Source organism: Sorex fumeus, unplaced genomic scaffold (genome assembly GCF_029834395.1).
Source record: "Sorex fumeus unplaced genomic scaffold, SorFum_2.1 ptg000006l, whole genome shotgun sequence".
Lineage (NCBI taxonomy): Eukaryota > Metazoa > Chordata > Mammalia > Eulipotyphla > Soricidae > Sorex > Sorex fumeus.
The window spans coordinates 11,946,307-11,973,661 of NW_026606063.1; the positions used below are offsets into that span (position 1 = coordinate 11,946,307).

Genomic DNA, 27,355 nt, shown 5'->3' on the forward strand with positions numbered 1-27,355 from the left:
GCTCACCGCAGTATTATCCACAGTAGCCACGATCTGGAAACAACCCAGGTGCCCCACGACAGAGGAGTGATGAAGATGCTGTGGTCCACCTACATAGTGGAGGACTGTGAAGCTATTAGAAAAGAAGAGATCTTATACTTTGTTGCAACTTGGATGGACTTGGAGGATGTCCTGCTAAGTGAGTCAGAAGGAAAAGACAAATACCAGATGATCTCGATCATATGCAGAAAACATGCAGTTTTTTTTAATCCATGCAAAGGATTAGATATCACTCGTGGAAGCGACCCTGAGATATGGTCAGTCGAACTGGAGGGTGAATAGAGGGAAGGGGCCGTGGCACCGTGGTGGAGGGTGGGCATGGTGGAGCAGGGCTGCAAGTATAAAGGGATAATGGTACTGTTGTTTTTTTTTTAAAAACAAAAGAACTGTTTAAAAATGAATATAAAAAAAGAATCTTCTAAGGAAAAATTTAGGAACTTGGTACATGTTTGCCTTGCATACAGCTGATCTGGGTTCAATCCCCAGCATCCCATATGGTCCCCCGAGCACCAGCAGGAGTAATTCCTGACTACTGAGCCAGCAGTCACCCCTGTGCATCGCCGGATAGGACCAAAAAAGTTAAAAAAAAAAAAAAAGAAGAACTTAAAAAAAATTTAAATACAGGAAAAATAACCATTTTCTAATCTCATTAACATTAAAGAGATCAGAGTCTTAATGGATAAATTTAACAAAGCCTATTCAAGACAGAAAACACATTGCTAAGAGAAACGGAAGAAAGGCAAATGAGGGCCGGAGAGATAGTGCGGGGCACTCGTCTTGCATCTCACTGACCCAGGTCTGAAGCCCCGGCACCTCATACGGGGTGTCCTTGCAGCTGGCCCCAGTGAGACTCCCAGCACCACACATCCCCCCACCCCACAATGCCGAAAGTGAGCCCTGAAGTCCTGAGCACTGCTGGGTAGCACTGTAGCACTGTCCTCCCGTTGTTCATCGATTTGCTCCAGCAGGCCCAGTAACGTCTCCATTATGAGACTTGTCATTACAGCGTTTGGCATATCTAATACGTCACGGGGAGCTTGCCAGGCGTTGCCGGGCAGGCACTCCTGGGTATGGCCCAAAACTAAAGAGTTTCTCTTTTTCTTTGTGCTAAAAGACATATATCTTTAATGTCCTGGAATTAACTAAACCATACAAAGCACGAAGGAGAAATAGAGGTTTTTGAAGGTGGCCATGAAGTTCATGCTGAGGAGTATCGTGCTAACACTGCTCGCTCCATGCCTGTCGTCCTTCTGAACTCAGTGCGGTAATTCTGAGAAAAAAACGCCCGAAAACGAGTAAGGAGACAGCCCACAGACCCTGAGTGTGTCGACCTTCCGACTGGGCCGAGTCCCTCGTCGCCGGCTGAAGTTTGCCCCCTGGACACTGTGGCTGAGTGGGGAAAGAATGAAACCTGGAAGCCGCAGGTGATGGGAGGGTGAGGTGGCTGAGGGAGCAGCCCCCACAACAGAGCAGGACACGAGCAGTGAGCCTCGACTGCCCCCACTGAAAGGCCGCAGATGCCGGGGATCCCCGGGCTGGGAGACTGTGTCTGCAGCACAAAGAAGGAGGATGGCGCCAACTCTGGTTATACAAGTAGGCAGATCCTTGGGGACCATACTCTGTGCTCGGCCAGGGAGTGGGTGACTGCTTTCCTGGGAGACAGAATTAGAAAAGTTGTTAGTGGAAAATCCAGCTTCATTCCTCCCCCTCTCCATCCCCTAATCACTTATTCCTTTGGCTTGGTTAGACTTCAGAGTCCCTTTCTGAATAGCGTAGTATTGGGAGTTACATCTAGGTCTACTCTACAGCTCCAAAGCTCGGGGAAAAGGAGCCACACTACGGCGGCGCGTCTGGACTCAGCTCCGTGGGGCGACTTAGACCTCCCTCATGCTCTCTGTCCACGGCGAGTGGTCCACTTGGTGTTGAAGTGAGAATATTTCCCTGAAAATAACGTCATGTGCCCAGTTGGGCATTTGGTGGATCTTTTAAATGAAGTAGATTTAAAGCCCCTGCTTAACCCTGCTGACTTTTAAAATATTGTCAATAAAAGCTCTGAAGAACATATTTGTCCCTGGAAAGGAGATTCCCCACCCCCCCCCACCCCCGGCCCCTTCACTGCATAGAAGATAAGTCTGTTTGCAACTGATAGTTGCTGGTCCATGCTGTGAAAACGAGACTTGTTTAGAAGGGTCTTGAGACTCAGTCCTGACCGGATCCCTTTCATCTTCTGTGTATTTTCCAAAATGCGGTTATCTTAAGGGAGGGGAGGGTTTTTCTGGACTGGGTTTCTGTTCAACGCAAGACTTCTAATCCTCTAATCTCTGGCTGATACAAGTGCTTTGCATAAAGTGGGTGTAGCGCTCAAAAGAATGTATTTATAGCCTGCCAGATAGGCTCTGTATTGATTTTATTTTCAGAAACCCTCTCCCACAAAGAAAGACCATTAACTCGTTTCACGGCCACAGGTGCCCCTCAGTGCGGGCGGGGAGCCCTTGCACCTGCCTTTGTGGGAAGGGACCTGAGCCCACCCTCGCCCACCCCTACCCCCCATCAAAAATCATAGGTGTTCAGACGCACCAGGAGGGCCCTGTGGGTCTCCCGAGGTACCTGGACTCCTTTGGGCCAAAACTGCAGTGTATGGTCGATCATCATCCTCCCAGCAACCCCTCACAGGTTCTCATACATTCTACCCTGTGTTTGAGGCCACACATCTGTGAATTTGGGGAAAGGGTGGGGGAATCGCGGTCTCCCAAGTAGTACTCAGGAGGCCTGGGGGCCCCTCCTGATGCCTCTCAGCCCACTGGGCCCGTGAACTCAACACGAGAGCTCTGTGGTGCTGGGGGACTCGGGGCTGCACCCCACAATATCCAGACATTGTAAACCTCATTCTGAGAAACCTGGAATGATGGGAAAGCCGCCTGGGGTCACACCTCCTAACACGCGCACATTTTCCAGGAGAGAATTTTTTGTTCTTGTTCTTTTCGCTTTTGTTTTTTTCCAGAGCTACCCCCACCCCAGCCCCGCTCCCTCCCGATGTTTCAGTCCCACCAGCTGCTCCGCCAAGGCCCGCACCCTTCCAGAAATGTCCACTCTCTCCTGAGACTTAGAGCTCGTGGGCCTCTGCACACATGTGACTCGGGGCTTCCACACACTTGGCTACATAGTGTGATCACGTGCAAGGCACCAAACAAATCATGCGGGTTCTTGGCATCGCTCTCCCAACACGCTCTCCAGGACCATCGATTTTTATTGTAAAAAGAAAGACTTCTGATTTACAGCCACCCAGGGAAGCACTTGCCCTAAAAAGCGTAATTGAGGTTTTAGAGAGGGGCAGAGGAGGGAGGGAGACGAGTGATTAATAATCTGCAGCCCTGCAGCTCGTCGGAGCGAGGAGGCGATGACGTGAGGCTTGCCCCGGGAAGGCGGCGAAGATGGAGCGGGCCGACGTGCTGCAGTGTCTCTGCTGTCCGTCTCGTCTCCACGCTCACCCTGGATTTTTCACATGCGGCTCCAGCTCCTGAAAACTGGAGGGAGTTCTGCGGAGCTGCCTGCCTCCCGAGGGGCCGGGAAGGTAGCAGGAAAGCTCTTGGCTAGAGACTTGCCTATGCTAGATGCTCAAGCAGAAATAGAGGGGTTGTTCTCTTGGGAGCCTTTGTTCTCGCATATTAAACCTGTAAGTCTTTTTTTTGGGGGGGGGGTCAAACCCGGTGATGCCCAGGGGTTACTTCTGGCTCATGCACTCAGGAATTACTCCTGGTGGTGCTTGGGGGACCATATCGGATGCCGGGAATCAAATCCAGGTCAGCCATGTGCAAGGCAAAGCCTTCCATTGCTCTGACCTAAACCTGTCCACGACGGCGTGGCAGCAGCCCCCATGGCCAGGTGCCAGGAGCCCAGGTCTGTACTGAACTCTTGGTGTGCTTTAGACCACATGCAGCAGTGCTAGGGGGCTTCACCCCCTCCTCCCCCTCCCATTCAGTTCCTTGACGATTTCTCCCAGAGTTCTCAGCGGAACCCCGTGGTGTCCAAGATCCAACCCTGACCTCCTGCATGCAAGGAGGCCAATCCAGCCCCACTGTTGAGTTTTGTGAGTGGCCACGTATCTTTGAATGCCAAACTCCTCCAGTCAGTTGTTCCTAGGGCAGTGTGTTTCCGTCTAGAAAGGATTAGGAATAAGGGCAGCCATTTCTCAGAACCCCGGGCAGAGGGCACTACGGCTGGGTTCTCCTTGCAGTGCACCTAGTTCAAGACGGGGCTTCCTCAGAGTGCCCACCAGAAGTTCCTGCCGCTCGGAGCTTGGGGGATCATTGAGCCAAAGTGTCGCTGGTCCTGTTGCATAGGAATCGGGATCTAGGAATCCGCTTACTTGCCTTGGGTCTCCGGGTCCCAGGGAATACGATGTGGAGAAGAGTTCTTCCACAGGCTTGTCCGGTGTCCTAATCGCGATCAATAGGAGGCCTTTTGTATCTGAATCAGAAATCACCTCATGAAAAAGCTGATTTCACATCTTTTGAATCTGCTCTTTAAGTATGTTGATCTGAGGGCCAATACAGCGAGTAGGGCATTTGCCTTGCACGCGGCGGGTTCTATCCCCAGCATCCCATATGGTCCCCCAAGCACTGACGGGAGTGATTCCTGAGTGCAGAGCCAGGAGTAACCCCTGAGCATCACCGCGTGTGACCCAAAATGCAAAAAGTGGATCTGTGAAAATTTTGACATTTCGCCATGGGGGTATTAAGCCCTTGTCTGAGGGTTTACTTAGCTGTTGTTGCAAGTTAAGCTTCTGTGTTTAATGTTTTTGTTAGTCAAGATTGGTTGGCTTCCATGATACATTCCCAGCCAATCTGGTGTGCTAAAACTGGGAAGTCAGTATTGTGGAGTTTGGAGATACTGCTACAAAAAATTCAGAATATTTAACAGAGCCGTCTGGCCAGAGGTATGGTAGCAGGTTTGGGAGGTGACTGTAACCACTGGTGCTTTGGTATGTCTGGAGTTGGCCTGCCTTCCTCCCAAGATGGCTCCAAGGGTGCCAGGAATAGTTTCCGACATATTTCTGTGGCTTGTTGATGTCTTCCGAGATTTTTTATGAGTCTCTAGAACAGGGCCGGTAGACAAGCTTACATGACAGTGGTGGGGGGACATGGGCCTGGCCTTCCCTAGTACACTTTTAAGGCAGTTCAAGTAAAGGCGCATGAACAGGACTTGTTAACGTTTCTCTGTGTGTGTATGGCCAAGGCCCCTTCCTGCATGTAGATGTCTGTCTGAGTTGTCTCCTCCACGGTCCTTCTCTTCTAGCAGAATGAGAACCAGAACACTTTGTCAGGAAGTGCAGAACCCCTCTCTATAATACCATTCTGTAACACTGACCTGCCTTCAACTAGTGCACTGACAGTTTGTTTTGGTGTTTTTTGGAGGTGGTGTTTTGTTTTGTTTTGTTTTTGTTTGTTTGGGTTTTTTTGGGGGGAGGGACTTTTTGGGTCACAGCTGGAGAAACAGAAGGGTTACTCCTGGCTCTGCATTCAGGAATTACTCCTGGCTCTGTACTCAGGAATTACGCCTAGTGGTGCTCAGGGGACCATGTGGGACACTGGGGATCGAATTCAGGTCAGCCACATGCAAGGCAATCTCCCGCTGTACTCTCACTCCAGCCCCAGCACTGACAGTTTGTTTTTGTGTTTGTTTGTTTGTTTGTTTTTTGCTTTTTGGGTCACACCTGGCGATGCACAGGGATCACTCCTGGTTCTACACTCAGGAATTACCCCTGGCAGTGCTCAGGGGACCATATGGGATGCTGGGGGTCGAACCCAGGTTGGCCGCATAAGGCAAACACCCTACCCTCTTTGCTATTGCTCCAGCCCAGCACTGACAATTTTTTATTCTAGAAACTCATCACCTGCTGAGTCCTTTTCAACTCATTCAACTTGGTTTTTCATCCACAGGATATTTCTCTGGGGCATGGGACTGGGAGAGCCACTGAGTCGCCAGTGGGAAGAGGTTAGAAGACACTTGTCAGGCACCTGCAGTGCCTGTTCAGGCTATGAGTTGAATCCCCAATGAGGCCACATGCACCCACCTGGGTGTCCTGGTGGCCCTGCACCCACGACTCCAGCCACACCAGGTGTGTGTGAGCACCACAACCAGGAACACACACAGGCACCATGGCCAGGAAACACGGACCCCCCAAACATGGCCAAGTTGTGACACGCAGCCAGGCATGCGGGAGCCGGCGTCTGTTACTCACGGCAGCTTCCGTCCCAGGAGACCATTTTTCTGAAGTTCAGTGCATACTCTTACAAGACTCAGAATACAATATTGGAAATTAAGATTCATTGGCTGCTGGGCCACTATCTTTTTTCTTTGGGTCTTGGAGGAACCCCTAGTGGTGTTTGGGGCCTCCTCCCCTGCTCTTTGCTTTGGAGCCATTTCCTGGTGGTGCTTGGGGGACCTTGTGGTTCTGGGGATCGAATCCAGGCTTTCTGCATATAAAGCATGCAACCCTTTGAACTATCTGCTCAATTCCCCCGAATTTTGGGTGGATGGCGCTATAACCAGTGGTGCTCCTAGCTCTGAGCTTAGGAGATAATGCCTGGGGGACATATGGGATGCTGGGGAATAAATGCAAGACGAAGGAGGGAAGGGAGGGAGGGAAGAAGAGAGGAGGGGAGGGGAGAGGAGAGGAACGAAGCTGATTTGCCCCAGTTTAATTAGAAAATGCCACTTGAGTTTCTTGAGTGTCTTCGATCTGTAGCGCTGTAGCACTGTCCTCCCATTATTCATCGATTTGCTCAAGCGGGCACCAGTAATGTCTCCACTGTGAGACTTGTTGTTACTGTTTTTGGCATATCAAATACGTCACGGGGAGCTTGCCAAGTTCTGCCGTGCGGGTGGGATAGTCTCGGTAGCTTGCCGGGCTCTCTGAGAGGGATGGAGGAATATAACCCAGTTCAGCTGCGTGCAAGGCAAACACCCTACCCGCAATGCTATGGCTCCAGCTTCGATCTGTAGCAGAAAAAAATAGTTCCTTTTCATCTTGGATCACCTCCACCCTGATGAACCAGTACAGGAAATGTACCCGTCTTCCATTTGATTGGCTTCCAGGCCTCCCCACCTTTCTTGTGTCATTATCCCACTCATCACCATCACAGTCCTGGTCTCTACAGTAACCAGGGTTACACAGGCGTCTGGCTGTGGTGCTCCCACACTTCCCCGCCAGACGCTGCAGCCCTTGGGAGCTTGCCCACATGCTCGCTGGCATCACCCTCTGCTCCGGTGACTATGCACATTCTGGGGGTGTCGCTCACCAGGGCCCACGCCCATCAATGGTGGTGCTTACGCACAACGGGCTATGGGGGTGCCCGGATCACAGAGAGCACAGCCGCCGGCTGCATCGCGGGGCTGTCAGAACCACGGTTGGCACCTGTGGCCACACTAGGGTTTGAACTCACAGCCTGAGGATTGCAGCACAGGTATATCAAACCAGTGGGCTTTCCCTCTAAGTGCCCAGATTCCCGTAAAGGCAAGAAGGGTGGGAAATCGCAGTGCACGCACAAAGCCGTCGCGATTTTTCCAAAGAAGATGCATACGCAGCCAGTCATGCAGTACCCGCAAGTATACAGACCATCAGTCGTTGAGAAAACGCAGCTCAGCTGCACAACAAGTGTCACGTCAAACACTCCAGGATGGGTGCGACCAGAGGAGGACGCATGAGCAGATGCTGGCGAGGATTCGGGGGACGTGGAGCCCTCCACACAGATGGCAGTGGAACGGCAGTGGAGAATGTGTGCTCACAGCTGCTTAGAGACAGCACCATGTGATGGAGGGGCCCCAAGAAGGAACAACTCCGCTCAGAGACACAGGTACCAGCGCCCACAACAGGAGTGTCGAAAGGAGCCCATCGGTGGAAACAAGGCAAATGCCCTCCAGCTGTGGAGTCGATGCGAACTTCTACAGTGCAGCGGGGCATTATTTGTAAGAAGGAGCGAAACTGAGAGACAGGCCTCCACCTGGGTGAGCCACAAAAATATTCTGCTGAGAGAAACCAGACGGGAGAGATGGCCTACTTTATTTTGCTTCCGTGGAATCCCCAGCCCAGGCAAACCCACGGGAACAGAACGCAGGTTCTTTGTCAGGCTGGGGAGAAGGGGAGTGAGGAGAGAGGAGAGCCGCTGATGGGAATGGGAGACCTCTGGGGATGATGAAAATGTTCTGGAATCAGCAATGATCTCACAGCCTCATAAGCATAAAAATCACTCAAGTATGCACTTAACAGGTGGTATTTGTTAGAGCTGAAAAATTCAAATGAGAGGCCGGAGCGATGGTACAGCGGGTAGGGCATTTGCCTTGCACATGACCAACCTGAATTCTATCCCTGATAGTCCTTTGAACGTTCCAGAAGTGATTCCTGAGTGCAGAGCCAGGTAACACACGAGCACCTCTGGGTGTAATCCAAAACAGAAACCAAACAAAAAACCTCAAATGATACACTTCACCCCATAGGATGGTAAAAACCAAAAAGACAACAGTCCCTGGTGTTTTGTGAAGCCCATGCTCGCTCTCTTGCTCTCTCTCTCTCTCGCTCTCTCCCTCTCTCTCACTCTCTCGCTCTCTCCCTCTCGCATGTCTCCGAGTAGCTGTCTTTACATGAAACTATTTGACTGCACTAAAAAAAGCCCCTGGTGGAATGGAGGAACTGGGGGAAGAACGTGGCAGCGTCTCGTGATGGGAGTTGTGGGGTCACCGCGGGACTCCCGGGAACTCTGCCCCACCTCGGGGTCTTCCTCAGGGTGTGCCCACAGAAACAACAGCCTTTCGTCCAACCACAGCCCGCACTGAACCAGAGCAAAGGCTGCATGCTCTCGGTTCCATTTGCATGAACTTTCTAGAAAAGGAACTCTGTGGGCAGCAAGGGGGGGGGGGGGGGCGGGGAGGGGCACCGCGCGTTGGCCTGAGAGGATTTTTTTTGCGTTGGTGGAAAAGGGCCCAAAACTGGCCTGTGGTGAGTGGGGGTGCCGGCGGGCTCCCCGTACCTCAGAAATTAGCCGTCAGCCCGGGCCCTGGAGCGCGGGGTCCGGGACGCCCTGAGACCCTCCCTCTCCCCTTCCTCCTCCAGCCCCGGCCGCCGACCGACTTGAGCTTCAACTTTGATGCCAACAAGCAGCAACGGCAGCTGATTGCAGAACTGGAAAACAAGAACAGGTGAGAACGCCGAGGCCCGGAGTGCCCAGGTGGCATTTTCCTCGCGGACTCGCTGGCCTTGGGATTTCCAGGACGGGTCCCCCAGAGGGAGACACGCCAGCCTCAGGGCAGGAGGGCCGCACCCCGCGCCTGTCCACACGCCCCCCAAACCCTCAGCTCATCCCTGTCTCTCCGCACTGGTCACACAGCCACAAGGAATCCCCCGCTCCCACTGAATAAGCCACGTAAAGACGTGGAGGCCACACGGCAGCCCATCTGCACAGAGCCACGGAACCGGGACCAACAGAGAGATGGGCCAGGAGAGCCCAGATCTGCAACCTTCTTGCCGGGGGTTGGAGGGGTCAGGCACCAAGAGTCCTTTCACCCCCACTCCCCCTCCCCAGCCCCCGGCCCATTCGAGTCCAATGGCCTGTTTCCTGCCTGGCAGCCCCCAGTTCGCGAGATGACACTCTTCTGAGCTTGCTGCCGAGATGACACCGTCCAGGGCCGCTGCTCACAAGGGGCCATTAGCATGCCCGGATTGGGGCAGGGGGTGCAGGGGCTGCCCAGGCAGCAGGTCGGGAAGCATGCGAGCCCCCCTTCTCTCGGCTCCCCCTAGAGAGATCCTGCAGGAGATCCAGCGGCTGCGGCTGGAGCACGAGCAGGCGTCCCAGCCGACCCCCGAGAAGGCCCAGCAGAACCCCACGCTGCTGGCCGAGCTGCGTCTGCTGAGGTGAGGAGGGGGCGGCAGGGGTGATGTGCCGCCAGCCGAGTTTCCGTTTCAGCGAATCAAACCGAGGCGGGGGGTGGGGGTGGGGGTCAGCGCTGGGCCCCTTTGGCCCAACCCCTAAGCGTCCCACTCAGTCCGTTTCAGCTCGGGTGCCTGGGTTCCCGCCCCGTGGGCGCCTCGGCAGACTTTGTTCAGGAGCGGCAGCCGGCTCTCCTGTCCACTCCAGGGCATCTCTGGCACTGCGGGGAGTGGGGATGCAGCCTGAGACATCCCCTAAGGCAGTCTGCGGGGGTCTTCCCTTGTCCCATCCCTGGACACAGACGTGGTCTCGAGGGTCACGAGACTGAACCTCAGGACAGGGGTCCCATGGGGCAGTGAGCAGCTCCTGCCCCTGCTCTGGTGTGCTTTCGGGGGGACCCAGGGGCTTCCAGTACTGTCTCGTAGGGGAGGGTTCTCACCAGAGGCGTTGGGGGCTGGGGTTGGCCCCATAACCGCCTTCTTTGCTGCCCTTCCGTGGGCCGGAAACCCTGGACACCGAGTGGGCCACTTGCTTCCAGCCCGCCTCAAGGCCCAGCTGCGGGTCCTGTGTCTGGGCCAGGACGTTTCACATGAGGGATATTTTGTTTGTGCGGGGTAGGGGGGGCGGCATGGGGGGCAGAGATTGAACCCCCCGGGCCTGAACCATACCTGACCCAACAGGTTAGTTGTTGTTGAGTGGGCTGTCTTGGTGGTCTCCTTTTTGGGGTCTTCCTTTGGCCTCTCCCTCATTGAGCTGCTCAGCCAGGATCCCCCTATACCCAGAGATGCATCACTTATTCCATAGCTGGCCTGCTCTTTCTGTGCACACCACCGGATCAGAGCCCTTCCGGGTGTCAGCATTGCCCATGCCCACCACTGGGATCCAGTGGCCCTTTCCCCCAAGACTCCACTCTCATTTCCGACTGGAACCGAGGTAGGCGGTTAGCACAGTGGCCAAGAGACCAGCTGAGCAGATTCTGCTAAATCAGGTTTACCTCCAAGTTAGCCACTGGCACACACGTGGCCGGTTTTGGGAGCATGCAGTAAAGCACCCAGGTGTCTTCTTATGCCTTGTGGCTGAGCATGTGTCCTGGGGCTCGCGGCTCCAGGCTGCAGGGGAGTCCAGGAAGCCAAGAGCCGGGCCAGGGACAGCAGCACAGAGCAGGAACTTTGGCCCAAGTGGGGTCTGAACCCCAGAAGTCAGAGCAACCCTAATCTCAGACACAGCATCTGCGTGGCCACAGGAGAGCGGGCCCAGTTGCTCAACGCCCAGGGTCCGTAGCAAGACTCTTGCATGCTGTCTGGAAACAGCACCAAGGGGAAGACACCTGACAACAAAACCTGGGGCCCGAAGGAAAGCACAGTGGGTCAGGCACTTGCCCTGTGTGTGACCAACCCGGGTTCAGTCCCCAGCACCGCCTACAGGTGCTGGATCCCCTGAACCCAGCCAGGAGGGATCCCCAAGCACAGAACCAGGAGTAAGTCCCGTGCACAGCTGGATGTGGCCCCAAAACCAAAATTAAAAAAATAAAATTTCCAACAAGACTAGGAGAATTTCCTCAGACTGTAGGAACAGAAATAAATTTTTCAGAATTTCTAACTGTAGGGGGCTGGAGTGATAGCACAGCGGGTAGGGCGTTTGCCTTGCACGTGGCCCAATCCGGGGTTCGATTCCCAGCATCCCATATGGTCCCCCGAGCACAGCCAGGAGTAATTCCTGAGTGCATGAACCAGTAGTAACCCCTGTGCATCACTGGGTGTGACTCAAAAAGCAAAAAACAAAAACAGAATTTCTAACTGTGGAGGAAATCAGTAAATTTGCCCGCATTGCTGCAAGAACTCCATCACTGGGTGGATGTAGGGGATTAGGGCCCCCCAGCCAGCCCAGCCCCCAGAATCACGTGAGCTGGAGAGTTCCCTGCCGCAGATCAGAGGTAGCGAGCCTTGTCACAGGACTAGCTTTTCCCCCTGGACTGGTTTTGTTGGGTTTGGGTTTGGGTTTCTTTCGAGGGCTGTGAGGCCTCCTCAGTGGCACTTGGTTCCCCAAGGCCACTCCCTGCGATGCTCACCCAGCACGCCACTGTGAACTCGAGTATTTGGTTCCTGGGCCTGATGGTGCAAGGCCTGAGCTCCGGCCTTTGGGCTCTCCTTGGCTCTGTTTTCAGAAGTACGGTTGTCTCACCGTGAGGGACCGGTGTGTAAGAGAAGAAGCAGAGTGGTGAACCGAAGCCCAGGCCCCTGGTCCTGCTGAATTTCTGCTCCTCTTTCCTCCCTTTCCCCTGCCCCACAGAGCTGACACCCCAACACTACCACCGGAGTTCGGTTTATCATTCACTCATTTTCCAAGCTCTGGGTATTCCCACACTGTGCCGTGTTCCTTGGCTCCGTGGCAGTGTTGCAGCGGTTGGTCATCCGGGACCTCCAGATCCTCTCCAGATCCAGATCCGGTCCTCTCCAGATCTACCATGGCTGCCCCCATGCGGGTGTCCATCCAGGCAGCCCACTGACTCCCACACATATTGTGACGTTTGGCCGCGTGTGCACACACAAGCACACACACACACGAAGGGAGAGAAGAGTGTCCCAGCCGGGCTGAAAGACTTTCTCGAAAGCTGCACGCGTCAGCAGCTCCTTATGGAGCCCATGTACATGGGCGGGACGTGCACCCCACGTCCTTGGGAATCCTTTGGTGGACAAGGATTCCTCACCCCCAACAAAAAATCCTGTAGTTTCATAATCGATTAAGTAATATAGCGTTGGCACACAGTGTCATATTGTCATAGGAACTCTAGGAGGGAAGGAGAGGGGCTAGAAGCGGTGAACCCCTTGGATCACTGAACTTGCACTGCTACAGTGGAGGGAAGGCGGCGACCCTGGAGAGCACTGTGGAGAGATGGTGTGGGTGTCAGCTGATGGCACTGACTGGGTCCTTGGAGAAGAGGGAATTCTCAGAGAGGCACTCCGGGAAGCCTGGGTTTGGGGCTGGAAGGCAGGCACTGCCCACGCGCTTAGACGCAGGAGCAGGAGCAGGAGCGGGCCCCAAGGCCTCACCCTTGCCCCGCGCGCTCCCTGAGGGCCCCTGAGCCTCCTTCCTCACGGCCTCGCCTCTCTGACAGGCAGCGGAAAGATGAACTGGAGCAGAGGATGTCGGCGCTGCAGGAGAGCCGGCGGGAGCTGATGGTTCAGCTGGAAGGACTCATGAAGCTGCTGAAGGTAGGAGCACCCCGTCGCCCTCTCTCCCGGTGTGCTCAGCTCCTCACCTAGGCCCCCTCACCTCCTCTCCTCACTCAGGCCCCCTCACGCCAATTATACAAAAAGTCACTGACACTGGAGTAATGTCTCTACATGGTTCTCACATGAATAAATATGAACGGTTATAAATAGAATATTACTTATAATGATGACTTACAAATGATTATTTCTCAATGCCTCAAAAGTTTTTCGTTAAAATAAGATTTCACCTAATGGCTTAATGGTGAATATTCAGTGTGCCATTTTGATAAATGGTAAAGAGAGAAGCCAGCCTAATATTTGGAGAAATACGATAAGTCGCTCCAGATGGGCACTTGGTACCTGAGCTAGTCTAAGAGCGTTCGGGTCTTGCTTGCCCTGTTTCAGTTTCATCGGGTGCTCCCCATGCAGCGTCCTCGGACCCACCGCTTTCTGCCACCGTGGGAAACCACTGAACAGGACCGTCTCACTGGCCCTGGAGGGCGCGTTTGCCCAGCAGGGCCGGAGCACGGTGTACTGTGGGTTCCCTGGTCTCCGTCCAGACTGTGACCCACCCCCAGTCCTGGAGTCAGCAGCCTGGGGGCCATCCTAGAATGGGCAGGGGTCTCCACGCCAGGCTGAAGGGGGGGCACCCCAAGTCAAGGAAAGGCATCAGAGCGAATAGAATCATTTAGGAAAACATGTAGGACACGTTCAAAAGAGGGGACAGGAAAGACGCACACGAAGGTAGTGAAGACACCCAGGCAGCGGTGGGCACCACAGAGAGAGCGTGGAGGGAGGGCGCCCCTCAGTCCCGCTGCCAGCCGTCCTCTCCTCAGAAAGAAGCCAGTGGTGCTAGCAACATGGACTTTGAGCTGAGTAGCTCTGTAGCTCTGGTCCTAGGTGTTTGGGCTGTTTTTTTACCTGGACACAGAAAGAGAAGTGGAGTGGGAAAGGGAGAGGAGAGAGAAATATGAGTGTTCAGGATCGAGCCAGGGCCTCACTTCACACACACAGGCAGGTGCTCCTTCCCTGACCACATTCCCAGGCCCCCTGAGAACATTGCCTGTGTAAATGGATCTTGTTTAAAGAAAACTTCTTGAAGGGCTGGAGTGATAGCACCGCGGGTAGGGCATTTGTCTTGCACGCGGCCAACCCGGGTTCAATTTCCAGCATCCCATATGGGACCCCGAGTACTGCCAGGAGTAACTCCTGAGTGCAGAGCCAGGAGTAACCTCTGAGCGTTGCCGGGTATAACCCAAAAAGAAAAAAAAAAAAAGAAAAGAAAACCTTTTGCATGCCATCTGGCATACTCTGTCTAAATCATGGTCCAGTACAGCTCAGAAGGCCAGCACCCAACACACACACACTGAGGGTGGGAACTATGGCCTGTGCAGGGCTGTGAGGGCCCTGCCACCGAGGGGCTGATTAACCCACCAGGAGGACCAGAAACAAGAAGGGTTGGGCCAGACTCCCTTCTTGAGCTGCTCTCAAACATTACCCAGACTTAGCCCGCGAAGGTACCCCAGGGTGATTTTTGCGAAAAGTTAGAGGCTTATGCAAACCCAGGGGAAGTCAGACACATTTCCCCAAAGCACCACTGTGTGTCTCATGGCTCCTGAGAGTCCTTAGCCCAGAACCCCACGCATTACCATGGCCCCATAGTGTACCAGTGGCCCCTACTCTCAAGGGCCACGGGTGGATGAGTCACTGCCAGGAACTCAAATCCTACAGTCTGAGGTGCTCATGGGTCAGCTGATGACTCTCAGCTAGCCAGGCCAGACCCAGTGGCTCTGGTTTGTGGGGGTCCCCTCCCCCTTCTGCCGGATTCTAGAAGGCCTTATCATTCACCCATCTGCCAGGCTGAGGCCAGAGGGGCAGGGGGATAGGGAGGAAGAATTTCCTAACACAGATCAGGAATGTTGTGTTTTTATCTGGCGATGAGAATTCACAGCTCAATCTCCTGCCTTTCCATCTCGCTTCTGAAAACATCACCTTAATTTGTGGGTTGAAGTCACTCCTCAGAGATCATCCATAGGAATCATTTTATTACAATTTCAAAGATGTTTTCCTGCTATTAAAAGTGTATTTACCAACCCGGAATAAAAGTTCCCTCTAGAACCCTCATTTTAATTTCAAAGGACTGCCCTGCTTTTGTTGATGTCTGCTAGAGTTTAACGCTCTCCCTGAACAGCTGTAAGCAGTTAGTCAAATGGACAATCAAGCCACGGGGTGCAGGATACTCATAAATTAAAATACACCGCACAGTAAATTTCCATTTCACAGTGAGTTCCTTCATTCATGAAATATTGTTTTATTGTTTATCTGACCAAGTGATAAAGAAGCATTTCCACTAACTCTCACCATTGTTTATTCATTCTTTCTGGAAAGAAAACAAAATGCTCTTTTGGAATAGGGCAGGGTACCAGTTAATCAGGCATTTACTTTTACAAACACCGAGTTCATCCTGTCAAGTTTAGATATTTGGCATACACACAGGGGTCAACAGGGTCTATCCCTTGTCAAGTGAAGGCTCTCCCCAGAGAAGAGGGGACCTTCTGTTATTTTCCTATGACACCAATTCACTGACATAATAGACTGGCACTAAGGACCCGTGTTCTGTCCAGACCTTTCCTCACACTCTTCACCCTGACTAATGAGGGTGTGGATAACCTCTGCCTCCACCTCCTTCTGTTTTGCTTTTGGGGCCTCACACCCAGTGGTACCCCAGGGCTGCTTCTGGCTGATCATATTCAATGTAGATGTGATCGTGTGTTGCTATTTCAGTTTCATTTTTTGTTTGTTTTTGTTTGGGGGCCACCCCTGGAGGTGCTCAGGGCTGACTCCTGGCTCAGCAGTCAGGGATCACTCCTGCTGGGCTCAGAGGACCTCACGGGGCGCCAAGGATCGAAGGCAGGTCAGACGCGTGTAGGCAAGTGCCCTACCCGCTGTCCCATCACTCCGACCGACCCCGCAGTTTCTAAATCTTGTTCCCAGCATGCATCTACCTCATTCGCTTCTGACACGTTTCCCAGGTGAGGTCTGCAGTGTGGAGTTTCAGCATCGTGGGCAGTGGGGCAAAGTGGAGGCATTTACATGCAGGCCACCCGGTAGCCGAGGCCTTGGTCACCTGGCCAGACCTGCGGCCAGTAGCGGGAGCCTACTGTGCCGTTCCCGCCGTGCACATCAGAGCCAACACTGCGCTGCCCTCAGAGCCAGGCCAGCTCTGGTGACTCCCCACGGGTCAGTGCTGATGGACCACGCCGAGGAGCTGCAGAGGTTCCTGAGTGTCCCGTCAGGCGGCACCTCCTCAGGGATCCCTCGCCGGAGTCCCCTTTCCCACCCCCGGGCGGACAGGCGGGAGGACGCCAGGTTCCATGGGGGAAACCTGTCCCTCTCTGCTGCTCCCCATCCTGATATGACGCAGGGGCCCCTGAGCCACGTGACGGCTTCGTGTCTTCCCACGGCCTGTTCCTAGCAGGTCACCAGCTGTGCCCGCTTGAATTGCCCCCTTCTGAAGTGACCCATTGTTCCCGAACCCAAATCCCGGGACCTCCAGCACCAAACCCACAGAAAACCCACGAGACTGGCAGGTATCTGAGAAACTGCCTGCAGGGCTGGGAAGGATGTAGGGCTTAAGTCTCTTGCCCTGCACAGGCCAGCTCAGGGCCCGTCCCTGGGAGAGCGAGCTAAGAGGTGATTACTGGCCTCTGGACCAAGTTTGAGCCTGTGGGATTCACCAGTCCTCCCATCAGCTCAGAGTCCCTCGGACACGTGGCAGTAAAACACCTTTAAATAGTTTCAGTCTCTAAAAAAAAAAAAAATTTTAAAAAAATAAATAAATAGTTTCAGTCTCTGACTGGCCTGCCTGGTAAATGAAAGAAAAGCATTTTGCTCCCCAGGGAAGCCCGGCTAGGGACGGAGCCCCCAGCCCACCTGCCGAGCTCCTGACTGGAGCTGTGTGCAGAAACACAGAACCAGGCTGGAGCAATAGCACAGCAGGGAGGGCACTTGCCTTGCATGTGGCCAACCCGGGTTCAATCCCCAGCATCCCATATGGTCCCCTTGAGCACTGCCAAGGGTGATTCCTGAGTGCAGAGCCAGGAGTAACCCCTGTGCGTCGCCAGGCGTGACCCCTCCCCGCCAAAAAAATACAGGACGCCCACCCACCTCCTCGAGGCTGTGCAGACCCCGTGCTGGGCCCTGAGGGGAAGCTCGGCTGGGATTCCCGCTGTCCCACACCCGCCCAGAACACCTGTGGGCCCGCTGCTCAAGACAGGCAGTGGAGTGGCTGCTTGCACCCAACTGCCAGGCCCTCACCTCCCTCTGTGGCTCCTCGTGCATGCCTGAGAAGCGGCCACAGTCCCCTCTCGGCCTCCCTACAGCAGTGTCCAGTACATTGGGGGACCAGGGGACATAGGGGCTCTCCTAAGTCACACATGCCAGAGGAGAAAGTGGGTCTGCCGGCAAGCGGAACCCTGGCTGCCAGAACATTCCAGATTGGTCAGAAGGTCTCAGCGCCAGGGCCCATCAGAAAGCCAGACAGAGGCTGGAGCCATTGCCCAGTGGATCGGCACTGGCCTGCAGACGGCCAAGCCAGGTTCAATTCCCAGCATCCCATCCAGTCTCCCCAGCACAGCCGAGAGCGATGCCTGAGTTTCACGGGTTGTGGCAGTAAAACCAGAACCCCAGACAGGCCCCACCCTGCACGTTTTGATCCCTTTATTCCCAAGCCCCTGGGCTGGAGCGATAGCACAGCCCGTAGGTCGTTTGCCTTGCACGCAGCCAACCTGGGTTCAATTCCTCCGCCCCTCTTGGAGAGTCCGGCAAGCTACCTAGAGTATCTCGCCCACACGGCAAAGCTTAGCAAGCTCCCCATGACGTATTCGATATGCCAAAAACAGTAACAACAAATCTCACAATTTGTTGTGAGACGTTACTGGTGCCTGCTCGAGCAAACTAATGAACAACAGGAAGACAGTGCAGGACAGTGCGGTGCATTCCCAAGCCCCCAGGTCCTGCTGGTGTGAGGGCTGTGTGCGAGCCCCCCGGGGCCAGAGGATTGGCAATGGGGGGGTTGAGGGGAGGAAGGGGGCGCGTAGTGAGGCAGTGGTTCTATCCGATGGTCCCGTGACCTGGTGTGCATCAGGCATTCTGGCCTCTGGGTCTGCAGATGAGGAAGTTGGAATAGCCGATTCCAAGTTCATCCTATGACTGTCAGGACCACGTTTAAGGAGTGGATGGCACCGAGCCTGCTGTGGGCCTGTGCAGCGGATGGTGGCTCGGGCCTTGTGGAAGCTCACAGGCCTGGCACGCTCGGCTATTCTTCCTGTCGTCTCATGCCAGATGTCCGTGGTGATGAGCACTAACTTCTCTCCTTTTTCTCTCTGCCTTTTTTTCTCTCTCTCTCTCTGCCTTCAACCGCCTCTAGGAGGAAGAGCAAAAGCAGGCAGTAAGTGAGCTTCACCCTCGCTCCTCCTCTCCCTCCTGCATGCTCTTCTCTTTCTCGAGTTCAGAGACGAATTTAGGGACAGTTCCTCCCCTCCCCGCACAGGACGGTCTGCACAGAACTGGCCCTGCCCAACCGCCCGGCCATGGGGCCGTGTGGGCACAGGAGTGTGTGTTCTTGCATGAATCCAGAGCTCGTTGACTCTGCCCATGTGTCTGTGCTGTATGCATGACCCCAATACAGATCCCAGCCCCCTTAGGTGTCACCTCTCCTGCCCCAGTGCCCCCTTGTTGCTTTGTGTTTGAGTGTTCAACTCCTGGGTGAGGGCGACCTCAGTCTTAGTGATGCTCGGGACTACTCTGTACAGAGACAAGTGGTTCTGGTCCTGCTTCAGGCTGGAGCAGGCTCCTTCACCTTCTCCACAGAACCAACTCCCGGAAGTGACCGCTAGTGTAGGCAGGCAGCCGCATTGGTAGGCCATCAGGGCCCAAGCTGCACTGCACCCAGTTGGCGGGGGAGGGCTCTGTGCCAGTTTTTATCTTCCCTGAGAGCCGCTGAGTTGCAGGAGAACATCCACTCAGGACCCACCAACAATAGTAACGGCGTTTGTTACCAATATCATGTGATAGTATATAGTGATATGCAGTGGCACCATTTATAATACGTGCATCTATAGCAGTGTATATAATAGTAATACCCTATAGCATGGTAGGATTTTCAATGCACTTTTTTTCTACATAAACTAAAGTGGATTTTTGAAGGGGAGTTCCAGAGAGAGGGTTTGGGTCACATCAGGCAGTGTGCTCAGGGCTTGCTCCCAGCTCTTTGCACAGGGGTCAGTCCTGGCAGTGCGTGGGGGGACCTTATGCAGTATCAGAAATCAAAATAGTGTTGACTATTCAAGACTAGCGCTTTGAGCGCTGTACTACCTCTCCAGCCCTCAAGCAGATTGTCTTGGTTTATCTTTTATTTTCGTTTTTATTCTTTTTGGGGGGGCGAGATGTGGCCCATAAACCAAAAAGAAAGCTGAACAGTGGGGCTGGAGAGATGATACAGCAGGTAGGGCGCTTGCCTGCATACAGCCAACCCCGGTTCAGTCCCCAGGACCCCACATGGTCCCCTAAGCAGTGCTAGTAGTGATTCCTGAGTGCATAGCCAAGAGTAACTGCCTGGGTGGGGAAGGGAGAGAGGTAGGATGTGTGTGTGTGTGTGTGTGTGTGTGTGTGTGTGTGTGTGTGTGAAGGGAGAGAGGTAGGGTGTGTGTGTGTGTGTGTGGGTGTGTGTGTGTGTGAAGGGAGAGAGGTAGGGTGTGTGTGTGTGTGTGTGTGTGTGTGTGTGTGTGTGTGTGTCCCCAAACCATCTCTGCATAGCCAAGAGTAACTGCCCGGGGAAGGGAGGGAGAGGGGTGTGTGTATGTGTGTGTGTGTGTGTGTGTGTGTGTGTGAAGGGAGAGAGGTAGGGTGTGTGTGTGTGTGTGTGTGTGTGTGTGTGTGTGTGTGTGTGTTTCCCCAAACCATCTCTGCATAGCCAAGAGTAACTGCCCGGGGAAGGGAGGGAGAGGGGTGTGTGTGTGTGTGTTTTGTGCTTCCCGACACCATCTCTGTCTGTGAATCCTCCTCCTTGCTTCTTTCCTCTTTGGGAAACAATTTTACATGGCAATCCAGGGCATTATTTTGGCAGTGGAGGAAGTTGAAAGAAGAGTCAGGACTGTGACTGTGAAAGTTTTCAGCTGGCTGCCTGCCGCCTCTGCCCATGCCAGCACCTTGACTGGCATTGGGACCCCCACTGGGAGTTTCCTGTCTTTCTCCCCTTCTCTCCTCTGCTTCTCTTAGATCCAAGGGTTATAACCAAGGGCAGAACTGCCCGGCTGTTTCGGATAAGGCCTCACGGAGAGACTGGCACACGGTCCACCCTGCCGTTTAACAGGCTCGGGAATGAGATGGTATCGGCCGGGGGGGGGAGGGGGGAGTCAGGCCCACATGCTCCTCATCAGGCCGCAGTTAAAGGGGTTCACCTGCTTCCCGCTGCCTCGGGCCCAGCTGCCGTCCAGGCCTGCCACACGGCAGAGCCTCTGTAGCTGCTGGAGGAAAACAGGCACCCGCCAAATCTACGTGATTTTTATTTGGGTACAGTAGCACTTCACGTGTGCGTGGATGCCGGGGAGCGGAGCCGGTTTGAGCAGCAGCAGAAATTTTGCTCCATGTGCTGAAAGTCTAGAAGGTCGACCCATTCAGGAGACTGAATGGTGACTCAGAAGTGTCATTTATAAAAAGGAAGCAGGAAAACAAAGTTTAGGGCCAGCCAGGGAGAGGGAGAGAGGGGGAGAGAGGGAGAGGTGAGAGAGGGAGAGAAATAAAGAGGGAGAGGTAAAGAGAGGGAGCACTCAGCAGGCAGGTGGGAGCACGTGCTCTGAAGGCAGGAGAACCCAAGTTTGAGCCCCAGCCCAAACCTCAAACAGCCCCCAACACCAAGCTGAGAGTAGCCCCTCAAAGGCACTGCTGGGTGTGGCCTGAAACCAGGAGCAAAAAAAAAAAAATAGTGTTTACTCAACAGAAACGCAAAGCAAACATTATTCCATTACTGTTTCTAAGAACAGATGCCAATTAGCTAGAATAAAATTGTTTCCTCTCTGTTTTGAAAACAGACCAGCTCTAAAGGTAGGGTCTCTCGACTGACTTGTATCATCTGAAAAGACCTCAAGCCTTGCCCGGTTATTTGCGGCTCTGCACGGCCAGAAATGTGTCTCCGGGTTGTGCCTTTGTTTTAGAGAGGCACGGCTGGACGTGTTGTGTCCAGCACTGGTGCCCCCCAGCCCGGGTCTCACCAGCACCCCGAGCCTCATCTGCCGGGAGGGTCCAGGTCCAGACTCATCCTGGGAGCTTCGCAGGCGCTGTTCCCTGGGGAGCCACTGTCCCACAAACATCAGTGCTGGCCCCTCACAGGGCAGAGTGGGCACGCTTGGGTCAGGGCTCCTGTATTCGGGAGAATGGTGTTGCTTTGAACGTTTTTCCACCTGACTGTTGCCTTTTACATGCATGTCAGAATCAGGCTTCAGAAACTACAACTTCAGATCGGGGGGTCTCAAACCTTTTGTGCCTGCTGGCCCCTATCCAAAAAAATAATATCCTTCAACACTGCTCTGGAAATGGACCTTCTATAAACAGACCAAAAAAAAAGTCCTCCAGTTGAACCTGAAGCTGCTACTGCCCCCCTGAATCATCCAAGTGACCCCCGCCCCGGGAATGGGATCACCCCCTCCTCCAGAGAACTTGAGTCATAGATGACCCCAAGACAGGCATGTGCCAGGGGAGCAGCGGGTGCAGGTCTGCAGTGGGGCTCCGGGAAAGCTCTGTCATCCAAGAGGTCCCGTCCACGTAGGGACCCAACACGCCCTGTGCAGGTCCCCAGCACGCCCTGGCCCTCTGCCAGAACCAAACATTAGCCAGCACAGCCTCCTGGCCCACAGAACACACACACAAACACATGTACACGCACACACGCACACACACACACACACACACACACACACATACACAATGCCTCTGCTCAGTCACCAAGAGTTGTCCCCAAGCGTCTGAGCACTGTTTGGGCACACCCTTCCCATCAATACACAACAATCAAATTAGGTATTTGGATTTAACACCTCTCGAACCCCTCGGACATCTGCAAGACCATGAAGGAAAAGAACTTGGGGGGTATGTCTGCGTCCCCAACTCCATCAGTGCCATCAGTGCCAGATAAGCCCAGGGGCTTCCTGCCCTGCACCCACACTGCCCCCCACCCCACGGGCTGTGATGTCCTCTCTGCTAACTAGATGTCAGGCAGTGAGGAAAACTCCTCCTGAGTCCCTGAGAAACACCCTCCCTGCCTGCCTCAGAGGGTCTCCCTGCCCTCAGAGGGTCTTCCCAGCTGAAGTGCAGCAGAGCCGGGCTGGCGGCACCCAGCCCTCACAGGGACGCCTAAAGGGCTTTTGGGTTCTTGGAGGGGTTTGGGTTTGGTTGGTTTTGTTTTATAGGTCACACCGGTGATGCTCAGGGCTTCCTCCCAGCTCTGTGCTCAGGGATCGCTCCTGGTGGCGCTCAGGGTCTTGTAGGTGGTACCAGGATGAAATCTGGGGCAGCCACGTGCAGAATGAGCACCTTACGAGCGGTACTATCTCTGTGACCCAGTTCCCACTTACTCTTTGTTTTGTTTTGGAGCCACACCCAGTGATACTCAGGGATTATTCCTGGCTCTGCACTCAGGAATCACTCCTGGTGGGCTCAGGGGACCATATGGGATGCCGGGTGCCGGGGATTGAACCCGGGTTGACCACATGCGAGGCAAACGCCCTACCCGCTGTACTATCGCTCCGGCTCCATACTCGTTGGTTTTTGAGCCTCAGGAAAATCTGGGGAAATAAAACATCCTCTCGCTGACTCGACTGAACAGGGAACATAGGGCGATGGTCCCAGCTATGGAGGGGAGGCCCGTCTGGGTCTGAATGCACTGAACGGCATAGCCTGAGCAGCGTCCCCTTCGGCCAGCCCTGTGACCTCCCTGTGCTTCACCTCCCCCTGTGCCTTGCTCTCTCCTAACCGACAGAGGGAAAGTGGGGGTCTGGGCCCAACCCTACACAGAATGTACCTGAGGCCCTGGGGAATGTGAGCGTTCCTAGCCCATGGGCCCGGCCACGGTGAGCACTTTCCTGACTTGTGCTGATTCAGGAGCGAAGACCCCCGTCCATTGAGCTCTTGCTCAGACACCCCCATTGCCCGGGGCCAGCTCCCACAAACTCGCTTCCCCACGGGGCCTGTCCCAGAGAGCGTGGGTCTCACAGACACGCCCCAAGCATGGCACACATGTCACTGGCCCTTATGGCCGGCATCATGATGACAACAGCAGCAACGACCAGCCATGCACAACCCTTATGTGGCGGACCTCAGGATGCCGAGCACAGGTCCTCCCATGCTATGTTTCCTGTAACCCCCCGAGAGGCTGCGAGGGGTGAAGAGCCCAAGTACCGGGCGCCTGACACGCAGAACACGTGCATCGAATCTTCTCCCCGCACAGCGCCTCAGAGGCTTCACCTGTGAGAGCACCGAGGTCCGGGCAAAGTCCTGGTCTCCCGACCCCCGTCCTGCCCTTCAGGCTGCACCCCATGCCAGCAGTGGGCACCCCAGGACACCGTCCCCACCACACGGCTGCAGAGCCTCCTCAGTCAGGACTGAGCCGCCAGGCCTCAGGCTCCATCTACTCTCCTCTCATCTGTCTCCTCTCCGAGAGGACCTGTGGAGTGGCTTTTTAGCATCACCGGTGTGACCTACAAAACAAAACCAACCAAACCAAAACCCCTCCAACCCTAAAACCCACCTCCATCTCCTTCTCAAGAGTCTTCCCCATGGGCCTACCAAATCACGGGGTACTGGTAGCTACGTCACCCCTCATCCCAAAACCAAGTATGTAACCCGCAGCTTCCTCAACCAGGGACCTTTCATCTCGGGGACCTCACAAGAGGTCGGGGGTCTCCTGGGGCTCACAGTTGTGTCAAGGCTCAGCCGCTCCGTGCATCATGGGTCCAAGGGTCCCCCGCAGCGTCTCATGGGGCAGACTGATGGGTCGATGGTTTCATTAGAGCCCACACGAGTCCCCAGCTCCAGAGTGACATCTCAGTTGCCCGACTCACAACAAACATTTGCTACCTCAGCCCCGCTGGGACGGGGTCAGTGTCGGTTGCATCATATCGTTGGAGTGAGTGTCCTGCTAAAAGCTCTCCCAGTGATGATTGGATTTACAGCCCCCGTGGGGGCTGGCTGCTTCCTGTCAGAGGGGAAAGACCCGTAAGCTGAGATGCCGCCTTGTCACCTCACATGTCTGTATCCTGTGTTTTTGTGTGATCAGCACAGGGAAGATGCCATGAGGGGAGGTCAGGCTGCGGCCAGAAAAGCAGGTCCTGAGGAAGCAGCTCAGGGAGGCCAGAAGAAGGGGCCACGGAGCCAGGGGGGCAAGGCAGAGCCGGTCACACAGCCTGGAGGGGGTGGACGGAGGGACCACAGGACAGAGAGACCGCAGGCCCTCTGGACACGGAAAACACATGGCCGGCCATGCTGCCCCGGTTGGCGTCCCTTGCGCCTGTGGTCCTCTTCCAGATGGACCCTGCTGAGCCCACAGCCTGAGCCTGCTGAACTGGGCACATCCCGGCTGGTCACCTTGGGCCTCTCCAGCCCATCACGGTGCCTGCCAGCATTGGACCCCGCACTCCGTCCTCCTTTTCTTCTGGGGGCCACAGCACAGTGCCCGCGCCTGGGGCCGGCGGCTGAGCTTGTGGGGAGACCGGGCCCTCCCAGCACACTCAGCTCTGCAGCCTCACAGCCCACAGCAGAGGCAGCTTTGGGAGCCTGCGTTTCCTCGCCTCCGAGGCCTGCGCTGGGCAGAAGGCCCGGCTCGTTCCAGGCCGCTGCTGGGCATCAGGTTGCAGCCTGATTGCAGAGTTCTCGCTGCGTGCGGTCTGCCAGCCCTTCTCCCCCAGCATCATTTTCCTGTTCGGATATTCGCAAATGTCCATGGGCCTGTGCTGTAATGCAGACTGTTCCTCAGACCTGGCAGCTCTGGCCCCCTCCTCAGCCTCGGCAAGGAAGAGCCCATGGAGTGCAGGAGAGTGATAGAGTCCGGGGATGATAGAGCATGATTGAGAGATAGGGCTGGCTGCTTCCTGTCAGAGGGGAAAGACCTCTGACATGATTGAGAGTGATAGAGCATGATTGCATGTGATAGTGTGATTGGATGTGATAGAGCATGATTGTGTGTGATAGAGCGTGATTGATTGTGATAGAGCGTGATTGCATGTGATAGAGCATGATTGGGTGTGATAGAGCATGATTGGGCGTGATAGCATGATTACATGTGATAGAGCATGATTGCATGTGATAGTGTGATTGGGTGTGATAGAGCATGATTGAGTGATACCATGATTGCATGTGATAGAGCGTGATTGCATGTACAGAGCATGATTGAGTGATAGAGCATGATTGTGTGTGATAGAGTGTGATTGCATGTGATAGAGTGCAGGCTGTGATAGAGCGTGATTAAATGTGAAGAGCACGAAAGTATGATAGAGCATGTCTGAGTGTGATGGAACATGGGGGTATTGTAGAGCATGACTGAGTGTGATAGGGCCTGGGAGCGAGATTAAGCTTGATAGTGTGGTAGTGTGACTTGGAATGATTGAGCATGATAAAGCATGGGCGTGTGATTGAATGTGACTAGGTGTGATTGGGGGGATGGGAGAGTGATTGATAGAGGTTGAGTGTGGGAATGGGGTTGAGTGTGATTGTGATTGGGCATGATTGGGGGCAGGAGGGTGATTCATGGCAGCTGAGTGTGGGAGCAGGGTTGAGTGTGGAGACTTCGCACTGGACTCACAGCCGCCATCATGATAAGTTTATCCAGCTGGACCGACTGTCCCCGGAAGTGCTCACCCACCATCTGGGTGGCACTGAGCCTGGGTGTTTGAGTCCCCCTCGCCTCCTTTCTGCACTACCTGGCCCTTCTGGGTGCCTGGCTGCCCGGTGGTGGCAGTGCTCTGGGGGGCAGAGCACAGGGACCCTCCGTCCTGCAGGTGCCTGAGCACAGGTTCCCCTGCTGAGCCCTGGGCCTTGCCGTCAGGCTGCCCAGCCCAGTCTTGGCCACCCCGTCGTCCTGCTGATCAGCACCAGGATGTGCTCTGGCTTTCTGGCCGCTGCACCGTCCACCCCCTGGACTGGCTCCCGGGCCCTCCACAACGCCTGTGCCTTCTGCTCCCTCCCACCGCCCTGCTTGTCTGAGGGAGGGACGTCTGCCCTGTACCCTGCTGGCCCACGTGCCCCTTCCACGCTGCAGTGAACCCTCCACTCCATTACTCACTCCCTCTCCCTTAGAGTGAGCCCTCAGAGCAAGGAGAGGCAGTACAGAGACCCAGAGGGAGGTTTCCCTGTCGTGATGAGCCATCTGATGACCCCATTAATATCAATACTGTATTCCTAAGTGGCAATGCTATTTAGCCAAAATGGGACAATTTTTTTTAAAGAGAAGATACAGAATCTGATTAAGTTACTTATAACCACAAATTAAAAAAAAAAAAAACAGAAGAGACTACATGCTAAATAGCATGTTAAATTGTCCATAGAGAATTATTCTAAAAGTAGAAAACCACCGTATGTCACAGCTGATCAACCCCGTTTGGGCATTCTGTTGTTCCCCAGTGTGCTTCCCCACGCCCCACGCCTGGTCTCTCTCTTTCTAATGGACATTTGTGCGCAGTTCAGGGTGTGTGTGTTTTAGTTTCTCCTGGGTATCGGTTGAGGCCTGGGGTCAGTTGATGTGGAACATTCTAGAAAGTGCGGAGGAGTTTTCTAGAGCAGGTGGCCATGCCCTTCACAGGCCTAGTCCCACACCCACGCCCGCCGTGGGGGTGGGGCCGGTCGTGAGTGGCGTGTGGGGTGCATCCTCTCCCCGTGATAGGGCGGGCCACCTGCATGTGATGCTTGACCCATTGTCCTCTTTGGTGAAATGTCAGCTTGAGCCTTGGGCCATTTTGCGTCTTCATGTCACTCACTGAAGAATTCTCCCTGTTCTCATTGCAGCTTTATTGAAGTATCAGTGACATAGAGCACTAATACATGGTCACTTTCATTGTTTCCGGTCTCAGCATGCCGGTGTCACTGGCAGTCAGTGTCTGCGTTTTCTTCAGATCCGTCCCCAGAGTGCAGTTGTCAGGT

General features: G+C 54.5%; 1 protein-coding gene across 1 annotated transcript in view; it reads left to right on the plus strand.

Annotated features, from left to right (window-relative positions):
- DTNB (dystrobrevin beta) overlaps positions 1-27,355 on the plus strand; it is a 236,117-nt gene that overhangs the window by 202,636 nt on the left and 6,126 nt on the right. The window contains exons 12-15 of the mRNA XM_056124619.1: positions 9,149-9,234; positions 9,833-9,946; positions 13,078-13,174; positions 18,603-18,623. Of these exons, the coding sequence (XP_055980594.1) occupies positions 9,149-9,234; positions 9,833-9,946; positions 13,078-13,174; positions 18,603-18,623 (318 nt within the window). The remainder of the gene's footprint in view (positions 1-9,148; positions 9,235-9,832; positions 9,947-13,077; positions 13,175-18,602; positions 18,624-27,355) is intronic.